Source organism: Channa argus, chromosome 14, assembly GCF_033026475.1.
Source record: "Channa argus isolate prfri chromosome 14, Channa argus male v1.0, whole genome shotgun sequence".
NCBI lineage: Eukaryota > Metazoa > Chordata > Actinopteri > Anabantiformes > Channidae > Channa > Channa argus.
In genome coordinates, this window is record NC_090210.1 from 18,998,940 (window position 1) to 19,013,630 (window position 14,691).

At 39.4% G+C, this 14,691-nt stretch overlaps 1 protein-coding gene across 19 annotated transcripts in view; it reads left to right on the forward strand.

The window, feature by feature from the left end:
• LOC137140539 (band 4.1-like protein 3) overlaps window positions 1-14,691 on the forward strand; it is a 44,548-nt gene that overhangs the window by 1,917 nt on the left and 27,940 nt on the right. For 12 of the 19 annotated variants that reach the window (XM_067528811.1, XM_067528814.1, XM_067528806.1 and 9 more), the window contains exons 1-2: window positions 6,751-6,909; window positions 12,649-12,845. In XM_067528811.1, coding sequence (XP_067384912.1) covers window positions 12,660-12,845 — 186 coding nt within the window. In that variant the 5' untranslated portion in view covers window positions 6,751-6,909; window positions 12,649-12,659. Of the gene's footprint in view, window positions 1-6,749; window positions 6,910-10,448; window positions 10,490-12,648; window positions 12,846-14,691 lie in introns of those variants that run through there. The other 7 variants (XM_067528798.1, XM_067528803.1, XM_067528802.1 and 4 more) reach the window with 4 other exon arrangements.

Here is a 14,691-nt window from a genome sequence, read left to right on the forward strand (position 1 = left end):
CCTGTTTTTTCCAAGCTGCACCACTGGAACCCAGAAAGGTTGTAATTATGGGCAAGCGGTGGGGAATTTCCTAATTCTGACTCGGACTGAAATGCAGCATATGTACCACAACTGTATGTTTGATCAGGTATAGGATCTGAATAAGTGGTTGAAGTTTGATGATTGAAATGCTCCTTTCGGAGAGCTACAGTAGAGAGCATGTTGTGATCCCAGTGACCTTTGCACAAAAACCGAAAACAACCTCCCTGAATGAGTTTACTGACCGCTTACAGGATGACATAAGATTAAATCTAATTTCTGTGGCTTTAAGGAGAGGCTCGTTCATGTTCACAGTTCTTGCTTGTGCTGATGCACATATCTAAAACGTCTACAGGCTCTACGGGAGTGATTTCCCACCGTTGTTTTAATGTAAGGTTTCCAGTGACAGAGACAATCTGGGGCTATTCATCTCAGGAATTCAAATCAATGCTGCTTTCAGTTCACGTCATGATCAATAGCACTGGCTTTGTGCTACGGGAGAAGACATTACGTTAGCTGCTTCTCTTTGACGCTGTGAGTCATTGTGCCGTGTGTGACAAAATGAGGGATATGGAGGAACCATGCGTGCGAGTAAGAAAGAGGGGTTAAAGGTTAAAAGAAATAGGCTGCAGCTATCACAATTTAGTGATAAGACATGCAGAGGTTGGAGTAAAGTAATATCTGTGGACATAAAAGGGCTGAGCTGCATTACATTACACCCACAACCTTCCCACGATCACAGTGGAGCATTTTTGTCGAAGCCAAAATTTAATCATTTTAATCCCTCTAGCAGATGCCTTTCAACAATAAAAGTCCATAATTCACCTCATAATTATATTCACTAGTAGTTAATCTGTCAGATATTGGGCAAATTGATCAATTAATCATTTAACCCTAAAATGTCGGAAAACTGAAATATTAGCATCATGGTTGGTTTTTTTTTGTTATCAGAGCAGCTGCCCAAAACCATATAATATTCTGTTTATTATCATGAATGACAAACAAAAGACTCAAATAAATTTGAGAAAGTGAAATTTGTACATTTTTAAAAAAGTATTAAAATGAACAAATTCTATTTATCAATTGGTTGAACAGTAATAATAAAATGAGTACAAAAATTGATTTTTATCACATAGTGATAGTTTCATTTCAAAGTGTCATGACCCCAGGTCCCGATTTCTCTATCCCGTGTTTGCATCTCAGCAGCTGACTTATTCATTTAAATGGAGATGATTAGAGCTAAATTCATTCACAAAATTTGTCACTAAAATATTAAACTATTTTGATAAGTAATTAATTAGCTGGTAATCACAGAAATGTCAAGGTTCTTTGGGCAGTTTGAACAAAATTTGCGGAGGTTGTCTTGAACTCTAATAAACTTAAATACTTAAAAAAATACTTACATTATTATTACTATTATTATTATCATTATTAATAATAATGATAATAATTTTATTGTAACTTGATTCATGGTCATAGATCATCTCTGGTGAGATCATCATGTAATTTAGAGGTCATAGCTTGAATTACAATAATAACCAGCGTGTCAGAAATTGTCACACACACTAAATCTCAGCCTCCACACTTGTAATCTTTACTGTAACATGAAGAGCCTGAATTGTAATGTGCCCTCAGGTGTGCAGCAGTTTGGTCGTCGAGCTGAACTCTACACGTGAGACCAGTGCCGCTTACGATCTTAAAAGCCTTCAGGGGATGGAAGCGATAACATATATGACTCAATCTTGTCCAGTGGAGAGATAAGCTTGTTGGGAGTCGTGTTATCTCCCAGTGTTGCCCGATCACTTGAGAGCACTGTGTTTGTCCTTTAAAGCTCCGGCTTCACGAAAGGAACCTCGGCAGTGGTGATTTGAGGTCAGCCCGAATCTTGGCTTGAAATGTGCTGTTGTGCAGCAATTTTTGTTTTTGAGCCTCCTATTAAATCTTTGGTGTCCCCTCATTTTTTATGTTTTCACAGATTAACAAAACAGAAAATTATATAGTTTGGACACAACAGCTTTTAAGTTTATACTTTAAATGGGTCATAAATGAGCCTGGTTAAACATATTGTGTCCATTTGGTTCAGAAAGAAAGGAGGTAATTTGGGCTGAGATTTCAAAAGGAAGTCAATAAAGTGATGTTATTACCACAGCCACATGCACAGCTGCTTGGACGTCAAGCTATTGAAATTGTTCTGCTAAGCAGAAATATTGTTATCCATAGAAATCCCAAAAAAGGAAATGTGGTTTTATAAACAGCTGCAGTTTTTTAAACCACTTCCTAGACATGTGCTCCCCCCCCACCGCCTCTGCTCTTTAAAAAATGCCCCATCTGCATTCAGTTGAAGGGCACAATCGTTAGCTCACGACTTTCCAAAGGTAATAAAGACAGACCACATTTATGATTTGTCAAGATAGCAAGTGCAAGTGCCCCTCCTTGCTATAATGTCTTTTCACTTTGATCTTTGTACCCGTTCTGTAACTGTGAGGGACTTTTAAGTTAAAGACAGTTTTTCTTTTTTGTTTTTTTGTTTTTTTAAACGGGACTTGTAGTGTGAGCCCCTGTCATTCGGGGGCTGATTTGGGAGCTCTGGCCCAGTTTGGGGTCAAACTCAGACTCGTTTGTCATGTACTGCGCAGTGTGCTGGCTCACCTGTAGCCCTGTGGGAGTGAAGGCACTTGAGCTGAGCAGAGCCGGACGGGATGGGTTAGTAGCTTTGGTTTGTGAGGGGTGAAGTACAAAGCACAACTGGAGCCAATTGCACTTTGGTTTTATTCACTTCAGAGTGTAATTTTACAACTGGTATTACGTAATACCCATAAAGTCTCAATTGCTAATAATGCATTTATAGATTAAACAGTGGAACTTTTTACGTTATAATTTAATGTACCTTTTATATAAGGATGGCATAGGTTACCATAAATGCAGCTCATATGCTCTAGTTACAAAATGAAAATGTGATCATTGTAGATTTTTCTCTGGTACACACAGAGACACTCACACACACCAGGATTGGTTGAATACATTTTTTAGGTAAAGGGTTTTCCTCCAAATCATTAATTCAATGTATGTACTGAGGTTGAAGAAACATTAATCACTATGTGCCAAATTGATGTGTGTAAACTGGAGATCTGTATAAATTAGTCAGTATTGCTGTTTAATGTCATGTGAGAAATAAAGCATAACATCATGTTCCACAGTTTTACTTACACGTTAAAATCAGGGGCTGGATTAAAGGTTAAGTGAGTTCAAGGTTGGGCAGCGAAAGTCCAAGAGCAAATGAGCTTGCACAGGAACAGTGTCTGAACACAGCAGAAAAAATGAAGTGTTAGGCAACCGAGTAAGTCCAGAGATCACATGTTGTCTGTCTTGTGTTGTATTAATCATTCTGCTGACCAAGATCTGTTCCTGAAGGCCCCTCAGGAGTCATATGTCTGCACTCACACTTATCTTAGAGGCCCTATATGTACATACACAGAGTGAGAGCTTTTTCTAGAAACTATACAGTCATATAGTAGAAAAACAGAATGTCTGATATCTCTAAAGAAGGCTGGGTCTAATATTTTGCTATTGCCAAACATTCCCTAGGCATATCAGCAATTTAGGCTTTTTAAATATTTCTATTTTTTTTTAAAAACTTCCCATACTGTGCAATGGAGTGTTTCCCTAACAAGCATATAATCATCAATATTTTATAATAACCAACAAAGATGTGAGCAAGGTTTAGTTCCTTCTTATGCTAGTCAGCACTCACACATTTTAAAAAAAGAAACTCTGTATGCTGCACATTTATAAAGAAAGAATTGGAAATAGCAATGTGTGGTTATTTTTTTTTTACTGTGTTGGCCACTGTCTTTAATTGGTTCTGCTCATAGAAATGCTAAGTTGAATAAGTGTTTTTTTTTTTTTTTTACTCTTTAATAAAATGAAATATCTCGTTTATAGCACTGCAGAAACCTCTGAAAATTACCCAGCTTTCTGCAGCTTAGCTTAGTGTGTTTGCTTTAAAGGAAGGAAAAGGCACCTTAAGTCTAGTAACTACAGGTCCTAACATCAACTTATGCTCTAACACATTTTTCATTTTGTCCTTTATTAATAAATAAATGAATAAAGTAATAAATCTATGAGGATTAATTGTATCAGATACACTTTATTCTATCAGTTTTGCTACACCTGTTTGTCTCGTGTTTTTATTTTATTTGTCTTCCGTATTTGCTCTTCATCAGTTTTTAATTAGAACCAGGTAGAGCACGTTTCTTAAGTAAAGCTCTCTGAATCTTGATTTCAAGAGAAATTATCAGCATTTGATGTTAGCAGAAATCCTTTTTGCAGCTGCTCCTTTGGAATTGGCTGTTTTGTGTGTGTGTGTGTGTGTGTGTGTGTGTGTGTGTGTGTGTGTGAACAGTAATATTTCCATTGGTGCACTAGCCACCATTTCACCCCCTCACTTCTAATGTAAGAATGTTTACGGACAGTTTACAGTTGCACAGTCACTGCCCACTGGCCAGACGGGCCCCGATGAGCAATGTCTGGGAGAATCAGTCAGGTCACGACAATACAGAGCCAGACTCCACCTGCTCTAAATGTATTTAACTATTGTCTGGCTGTGCAGAGAACAGACGTCCCAGTTAAGTGTTCTCTGCCCATGTTTTATCATTACCATTGTGGTAACGCACATGACAATTTGTGCGACGGTTACCATTATAATTATTGTCACTTAAAAAGCAGAAATGCAATGGGGAATGGAAACAAAACCGTACCAGTGGAATGTGAGGTAGATTTACTAAAGGAAACTCACCATCATCATCTATTTGTTTGAAAGAAAGTTTTATGAAGTTTTGTGGTTAATGGAAGTAGCTCAGATCCGTCTGAAAAAACTATCCTGCCTCCTCTGCTTTTATTCCTCCTCTCAGCATCCAGGGTTACAGGAATATTTAGTAACATCAATTGTCACGCCTCTTAAATCTCTAAACTCCTCTCTCTGACTACTGGGTGCTTGTATATTTTTTGGGGGGGCGGGGGGGGACTTTTTTGCGTAAAGTAGCTAGATCTCTTTGTATATTAATGTGAATGATATATCATTTAATGTAAAGTATTCATTGGTTTTGTCATTGAGGTTGTTTCATGAGCTGTGCTATAATTAGAGGCTGAATGAGGGGCCAGCTGTCTGGCTGCCATACGTAAGAGTTACACTCTGTGTGTTATTGCACCCTCTACTATCTGCAAAGCATGCTTCCCATGCCTTGGTCACTATTTAGGGAATTCATGGATGACTGCTGCAGAAAACGACTGTAACGAGCACGACTGTGTGTATATTTGCAGTGTGGAGTAATGTTGGCATATTCTATACTACACTACAGCAATTAGGTGAAATAAAAGTTAAATGGCTGACCGAGTTCGGTCGTGTTCCCACTGGAAGGTGGGAGGCGAAGCCCACAAATCCCCAGAGGGAACAAACCAGACACTAATTAAAAACGTGCTTTTATGTCTGTATTTGCACATCTAACACAACATGCACGTACCTCAAGGAAGGCAGCAGATGTTTATGTGTGTTGTTATGGTCATGTGTGGACTTTTGGTTTATTTTAATATGTTTTGCATTTCGTTGCTGGATTTTTGTGAGAACATCAAAGTGCTAAAAAGCGGGTGCATACAGTGAGTAAGTCTCTGAGGACTCCGTTTAGGATTAAGGAGCTACACTTCTACTACTGGCAGTAAAAGAGGCATTGTGATCATTCACATACGTGAAAGCCAGAATTCCAAAATGTTATATCATAAAATGAATAGAAATCAAAATGTTACTGTTCTGAGAACTTCCTCTGGGTTAATATCAAAAATGTTCAGGTTGTAAATTGAGATGAAACTGAGCCTGTTTTTCTTTTGTATTGTACAAACTAGGAGATAAATCATCAGTTTTTAAACATGGACATACTTATAGAGGTTTGGGCTCCTTTAATTTGCATTTAATTGCAAGTCGGTTTTATTTATTTCCTTTTGTCTTTCTTTTTTGGACTTGTAGAATTGTTGGAATATCTAGAAAAATAAACATATTATATCTTTTATTAATCTGTGAAGTTTATAATAACTTATTATATATATATATATATATATATATATATATATATATATATATATATATATATATATATATATATATATATATATATATATATATATATATATATATATATATATATATATATATATATATATATATATATATATATATATATAAAATAACGTTCTAATAATAGAAAGTTCCTATATATATTAATATATAGGAGCATGTATTGGAAGTAAATCAGTAAAGTATGTTTACTCGGGGGGAGCAACAGTTTCCTTGACGACCAAATGCCATAAAAGTGCCCTCCAACCTGCTCTCCCAAAAAGAAAGCAAATGCAAAAAAAAAAAAAAAAAAAAAAAAAATCACCCTCAAACTATCACACAGTAAATTGCCCCCTAATAAGCCAACATGAAAAAGCTGGGTAGACCTTTTTATTAAGCCGGTATCCTCTTTACATTTTTGGGCCCCTGCCCCTCAGACTGAGGTCACCACCACTGAAAGTAAATCAGTTATTACTTAAGTACAGCACTGTAGTAAATGTAATGTCCACACTGATATTCAGTCACATTTCCCTCACTCACACTAAAACTGCGTGCGTCTCCATGCGTGCGTACGTGCGTGCGTGTGTGTGGGGGGTGGGGTGGGGGGGGTGCTGCTAAAATAACGCCCCGGCTGTCCTCATATCCCACAATTCTACTGTGAGCTGCATGCTCTGGTGTGATAGGCTGGTCGAGAGGGGGAACTGCAGCAGAGTAGCACCGTTGTCAGGAAACAGATGCCCACTACGAAGGCTGCTCCCCTCACCGGCTAAACGAAGACGTCTGACCCGGTAAGTGGCCGCTCTTTACGGTGGGGTGCACGCTTCCCGGTTTGCAGAGTTCGCAGGTTCCACGTCCTCTCTTGTCATAGTCGTCTTACAGCCAGTGACAGAAAATACACACACACACACACACACAATGAACTCTACTTCCACCATGTCCACAGAAGCCGAAAAGTCGAGTGGACGTGGCTAAGCCGTGTCCGAAACCCAGCTCGGGCGCTTTGATCTCGCCGGGGTTTCGCATTGTGGCCTCTTGTAACATTGGAGGCTCGAGTTGTGTGTTTTTGCTGCTGCTGCTGTGCTTGTTCTGTGGCCAACGGGCCAAAGTCCGGGCTTGGATGAGTGTTTGAAAGGACCGAGGAGCTTCACGTACAGCAGGCTAACGTGCTCCCGTTTCAAATACAGAAAGTGCAAAATGGGCGAAACGACACGTTATAGACGCGCCCCCAGGCGTCAGGGTAGCCGAGGACGGGCGCTGAGTCACCGGCAGACGCACTAACGTTTGTAGACAAACCACTGGATGAAAATTGTTGCACGGAGGGAGGTTAATACGACATACTTGGGTGTTTTTGATCTGCAGTGCGGTAGGCGTGGTCAGGGGCAGGGAGACACGGGCTGGATCTTCTTTCAGCATCCTCACGTCTTTCTAGGTTCTGCACGCAATGGCTGACAATGTGATTTGAGCTGCGCTGTGAGCTGCTGTTGCTGCTGCAGCATCACTGTGGGCCTTGTTTGTTTGCGTGACTTTATAGTTTCATCACTCAGCCCGAACGTCTACCTCTGTGCAGTTTGTTGCAATATAACGCTGGTTTTGTTTCGGCCCCAACCGTCACAGATAAAGTGTTGACAACCTTTGATATTAGGAGTATCTATCTGTGACATCATAATATGAAGTAGCTTCAGTTGTTGACGTCATTGGCTTGTTTTGTTTCGTCCCCAACCGTCACAAATAAACTGCTGACAACCTTTGATATTAGGAGTATCTATCTGTGACATCATAATATGAAGTAGTTTCAGTTGCTGACGTCGTTGGCTTTAAAGAGGTTTTTTATGCCCCCCAAAAAACACATGAGTCTGTGATTTAAAACTTTTTTTTTTTTTTTTTTTTGGGAAACACCCCAAACTGTGATTACGTCACTGTAAACTTTATGTTGAGAACAACATACGCAACTTGATGTTGTATGAAAGTAAACAGCAACAGCTTCTTTCCATTGATTCTGTCAACAAAAGGTCAACAACGAGGGAGATGGGTGTTTGTGGAAAACGAAAAAAGCCCTAAGGTCTGCTACTGCTCTTTGTGGAGTGTAACACAGCAGAGTGCAGTATTATGATCCATTAGATGTTGAAGATGTTTTTAAGTAGAAACATTCTCCACCCTCTCAGACGTCAGCATATGCTGCTCATTTGTTTTGCATCATTACAAGCTGAATATATTTGGTCGGACAAGACGAGGAACTCGGTGAGATTTCCTTGGGCTTCAGGATATTTTGTAGTTTGTTTCTTGGTTTTTCCACATTCTGGGCCCAACATATTGAGAAGATATTAATCAGATTTATCCATTTAAAAGAATATTTGCGAGTTTTGGCCTTCTTTACAAGATCAGTCTGCTTTCCCCTGATTCTTGCCCTCACTTATCTGGTTCAGTTTGGTGTTTGGGGGTTCAATTTAAAAATGTATATGTAGACTAGATGTAAAGGCTTTATAATGGCTGCTACATTTTAAACAAATCAACTAATGTTCAGTCTTTGATGAAACTGTATGACCGTGTTGGAGGATGGAGTTTATGCTGTTGCTGAACTGTGCTGCAATATGCAGCAGGGCGGTTATGTAGTCTTTGTTGATGAACATGAGGTGGACCAAATAATAGGAACAATACTCAGTTTGATGAAAACTGAACCTCATAACCATCACAAAGGTAGAAGTCATTGCTGGATTGTTTTGTGTGACTTTAGCAGTTAAATAATAAATTCAATATTTAGTATTTTGTGCAAGTTATGGCTTTATTTTTAAGAAGCAATTTCTCAAAGTATCAGTCTTTTAAGTTTTGCTCACAGTGATTTTACAGTTTTTGAGCTCGTTCTACGGATGGAAATCATCAGTTAATGCTGCGTCAGAGCCGAAGAAGGTTCTGACAGCACACACTGAAATCAGATCTGGCTTGTTTGAATTTGTATGGATGAATTGTTAAGAGCAGGTCTTCCTGTAGCTGTGAAATGTTAGGGTTTTTTTTTGTGCATCTGTGCCTTTATTTGATAGGTGTAAGTGTAGCAGACAGGAAACCGGGGGTAAGGGGGGGGTAAGACATTCAGCAAAATCTTGCTGTAAACATTCTTCATTGCTATAGTGGCTATCAAGACAACTCTTCCTAAGTCCCTTTGAATGGACATGATGGGGTCCAAATTGACCAATTCAGACAAAAGCTAAATGAAACAAACATTCACTAAGCAGCCTGAGCTTTTTAAATCTTCCAAAATCAAAGTCCTTTTGGTATAAAATTTCGCCTTTGTGTTTCCTTATTGAGATGCATTCAAAGGAAAGTGAACAAAAAGGAAATTTTTAACTAAAAGTTTGAAGCTTTTTATTGTTTTCAAATAAAGTTTTTAACACATTTTTGCACAAATGGAGGTGGATTTTTGTCCCCCCCACCATTAAAAATGTATATATAACGAAGGCCTGTGTCTGAAAGGATGTTTACAGCATTATGAATTGGTTGATGTTAGAATTGACGTTTTGTTCAAAAGTAATATAGACTCTTAATTTTGTGACAGTATCCCACCAGCAACTAACAGTTCTTGTTGAATTCTTTCAGTATACTGTAGATGTAAAGGGGCAGTAAATCCTCTACAAAATGTATCAATAATTGTGTTGTTTTTTTGGAAGACAGGGCAGTTAAAAACACTTTGGAAATCCCTCACCAGAGGTGTCTCATTTGAGTGGCCAGACCAGCTATATGGTATCCTGTTACAGTAGCTGGGTTTGTGTGTGACAGCTGTCAGCCCTGCAGTCATGCGGAAGGGTCGCATCATATACGACAAGCATGCTCGCGATGGGCCTTGACTCGTTAAAAAACGCCAGCAATTTGCCTCCATGTAACCTCCGTAAGTCCCCAGGGGAGTTATGGGTGTAGGGTGCAGGGGTGGAGGGGAGGGGGCCAGCTGCGGTGCACTCTAGCTAATGGCACTCAGCACAGATGGCAGTCCTTCATCGTCCGTGTGTGTGTGTGTGCGTGTGCGTCCAGGGTTTAACAGAGTGCATTACATTCACAAATGCATCTCAAAATGGAGGTTTGCATGCATGGGCCATCTCCACAGCATTTAGTGTCACTGATCAATTATGTAATGTAGCTACATATAGATATGCCTCTGCTGAGCTTTTAGCGTAGACAAACGCAGCCCTTGCTGAGGTTGTATTGCCATTAGGTATAATATGTGATTTAATTAGTTTATCCAGCAGTAGACAGTGAGTTCGATCAACTGGGGGTAAGTTATGATCAATATCAGAGAAAAGAAATGGGCGGAAATAGTAATGATGTAATTGTTCAGCTTCAGGTTTCTGGAGGAAGACAGAGGAATGGTTTCTGCATTAGAAGGTACATTATAAAAAAATATCAGTTTCTATGTGCAATTACAACTGTGAAAAATGTCCCTTCCTTCCTTTGACCGTTAAGTGAAAAGCTGTTTTAAAGTGCTACTCTTGGTTTCATGTGATACATATGATATGTTTGTTCTGCATTTTCTGTAGATGTTGTTTGAGGTTCTTTTAAATTTTCTGTCTGCCACTTTTTATGCTGACTACTTCTTCTATCAATTCCTCATTTTTAATTACATAAAATACATTTTCAGAACTTCCCCTCAGCAATGGGCTCATACCAGCAATAGCTAAGAGCGATGGAAAACTAAATCAGCATCTTTCTATTAATTTAGCTCCAAAAAAAAAATGTGTATTTGCTTCGTGTACCAACTCCTTGAAGATTATTTAACCTTTACCTAACTGCAAGTGTTGAAAAAGAAACTGTACAACATTTTATAAGACTTTTAACAAGATTTGGTCATGATAAAATATTGCAAAATCACCATCCTCGCTTGCTGTCTGCCTGAGGATTTTCCCTGGAAAAACGTACCAAACACCAGCTGTGTAAGACATACGTGAAAGCTGTCATGAACGGAGTCTGAATCTCTGTTATGTAACTATAATAGAGCAGCAAAACACATTTAGAAAGAATTGTGCTCAATGTGATCGGGCTATATTGACGTAAACATCAGCCGCTGCTGTGTAGTAATCCTAGGCACAAAATGAGTTGTGAATACAGCTTTCTGAATGCATAATGTATGTACCAGTCCATGGCACGAGCCATACACAAAGCTACTGTGTGGGCTGTTGTGTAGCCCTGTGAAGAGTGCCTGTCACCAGTGACTGAATGTATTCTTCCTCCATTTCTATGGTGCTAAGATGTTCTTCCCCCCCCCAATGAAACAGGAACTGTGTTTGAGGGTGGTGGGTTAAGGGTAGCAAAGGTTACTGTAGATGTGCAGGCTGTTGGCTGATTACAGCAGAGGTGTTTTTTATTATTTTGTATTCTAGTTGAATTTGATTTCATTTGTCTTTATAGCATTGTTGTAACACCTGTAGTTACTGAAGTTGAAGATTTGAATAGAATCCTTCGGCATTAGATAAGTGGTCATATTGAGTTAACACTTGTCAAACCAACTGGGCTTTATCAGCGACAATAAAACATTCGGCTCAAATGATTCTGTCACAGGGAGTAAGACGGAGGCATGAACTCCAGCCATGTCTTTCAGTGCTGTTCACAACAGGGCATGAGGAGTCAGCCGTGCAGGCCAAATTTTGTCTTTCAAATAGCAACATTGTTTTTTGGCAATTACAAAATAGTCAGGTGTTTTTCATTTTCTTCCACTGTATTTCTGAAAGCCACAGTTCTCCATCGTTTCAGATGTAATTTCAGCATGTCAACAGTTTAGGGATCCCCTCAAACCGCAGTGTGGGTTTTGTTGACCCACAAGTTTCTGTATGCAGCCATGACTGGAAGTCAAAGATCCTCCTCCTAACCATCCTATCCGAGAAAACGTGCTCCTATAAATAGAGCCCGGGGATAACCAGGCCAACTACACAATGACAGGCATCTGTACTACAAATCCCAGATTCTCTGCAGCAGAGGTCCAGCGTGTGGCCTCGTACACACGTCCTCTTAACCTCACACCCTAATGTCGAAGCCTGTGTGTACAGTTATCACAGAGACCCCCAGTACAATCTGTTATCTTTATTTGACAAAACTGGCCATAAGATGTTTTATCTAATTTTGGCCCAGATAATGGTTAACTGGGGTAGCAGCTTTCTTACTGTGATAATCTGCTGCTTTTCTCTGCTTCATACCATGTAACCTAAATATCTTTGGATTTTGGACAAAAGAGAATGTTACTGCACAAATGTGATGCATATTTAGCAGATGAAGCAGGAATGGAAATGATCCTGTCCTATACAATATTACTTTAAACTTTTTTAATTGAGCCCCACAGTGTGTGTGAAAAAAACTTTTAGAATTTCATGATGGCCCATTTACATCTATTTCACCTTTTATTCTGCTGTCAAACAATATCCCCATCTCTGCATTTGCATCAGAGAGGAACTTATCTTTACAATGTGCTGCAAACACAACATCAAATCGCTGCATAACCGGTCAGCTGACTCATCCAATTTTCTCCTTTACTGTCCTCTTCCCTTCCACTCCAGCGTGATTTACCATGACAACTGAAACAGGCGCAGACTCGGAGGCCAAGCAGCCACAGGAGAACAAGGAGACAGAGAAGCGGAGCGGGAAAGCAGCATCCCAACCCGGCCAAGAAACTGCCGAAACCACTTCGCCTCAGAACCAGCCCGAGCAGCTGCCCCCTGCTGCCGGACACAGCACCCCAGCTAGGAAAGAACAGGTCAGTCTCTTTGTAACCACGGCCATCCCTTCATTTCTGTATGTCGGCCTACAAAATCACCAGCCAGTTGTCGCGGATATTCAATAAGATATCATCAACAATAAACAATTTATTTTGATTGTAGATTTGAGGGTATAAACGGTGCAGATAAACATATTGATAACACAGATTGATATTGAGGTTGGATTTAAGACATTACACCGTTCATCCTTCACCTGAATTAATCGTCTCCATTTAAATATTGAAAACGAACATGAAGAAAATATAGAACTACTCTTGACATGACCAGTGTGTCCTTAGTTGTGGTTATGGTCCTGCATGACATGCGCCTGCAAGCAAGCCAAGCTGTTAAAGTGGATATGGGGTGGATGTGTTGACTCCAGGCACTAATTCAGCTAAGTGTACTGACACAGTGTGACACAGCAGTGGAACTGATGAGAAAACTTAGATGCTCGGTTGAATATAAAACCCCAGGGCTTTTGAACATTTGAAGATACGGATTTTGTATGCAGCTGTGGAAGTCACAAATGTGTTACTGACATAGTTGGAGACACAAATTACTTACAGTAGTAGTTAGATTTACCCGCACAACTGACGATCTGATGAGCTGCTTTCTAATGATTTAATAGAGTGAGTGTATGCACTTAAAGTAGGGATTAGCTCAGAGCTGCTACGTCTTAGTGTTTTTGCGATGATGTAACATTGTTTCTGTGTGCAACTCTGGGTTTACTGTAAGCTTGTAAATTCCTGTAATTTACAAGTGGCCAATGATAAGTAGTCAATCAATCACAACACCAAGATGTGGTAGTGCTGAAAAAAGTGGATTTGGTTTAGAGGTATTTTGGCCTCTTATGATTCACCACATGTTTGAGCATGTAAATGTAATTTGAGGATGCTCTGGCCCGTGACTTTACTGACCTAGCAGTGTGGCTTTGATCATGATGTGCAAACATTTAGTATGGAAATAGGGTGTCTGATGACGAAAAGAAATGGAGCATGCTTTTACACCTGAATCGTAATATGTAAGTCGTAAGTAATTTAATGAAGCAACAGAAGCCCAGTGAGGTGATGGGTAGATTCATTGTTATCCAGGCTGAGCAACATAGCAAAACATCATTACACTTATTGGTTTCATATTCCAAGTGTCTGGTTTAATAGTTGTGGTTGCATCAGTCCTCAACTGGCTTAAAATAATTTTAGATTTACAGGATTTTCTGCATGAATGTGGTGAAGTATCTTGATCAGTCATTTTATTCACCACATTTGCCTAAATCACAGAAACCAGTAATTCACTTACATATATTTAGGAAAATGTCAGAGTTATGAACATCTATTACTGATATAAATTATCTATATTACTGACTCTTACGCACAGCTGGAGAGTGCATGTTTCTGATGCAAAACAAGACTATGCCAAGGCTTTATAATGTTTGGTACAGCAGTGCTTTGACCTAAATGCTAAAAGAAGTATAGAAACATGTTTTTAGCATGTTTACCATACGCAACATGGTGTTTCAAAGTGTTGGACTAAGCAACAGAATGATAGAGCAACAACACTTGTGTGGCTTAAAAGAATTAAAAAAAGAAACAACATTTTGTTTAAGGTGACATGGATAAACCCCCTGAACTACATTTAGCCACAATAATCAGCTCCCATCATGTCATACTGGGACTGATGGATGACACTGCCATTGTCAGAGCCTTGTGAATTGATACAGCATGGCTGAGAGGCATCACAGCACTTTCAGTTCCTATGAGACACACACTTTGGCAGTTTCAAACCTTCATGCTCTTTGTTTTTGTATCATAAGCCATCTTTTCAAGAATCTAAAACTATCAATTACTC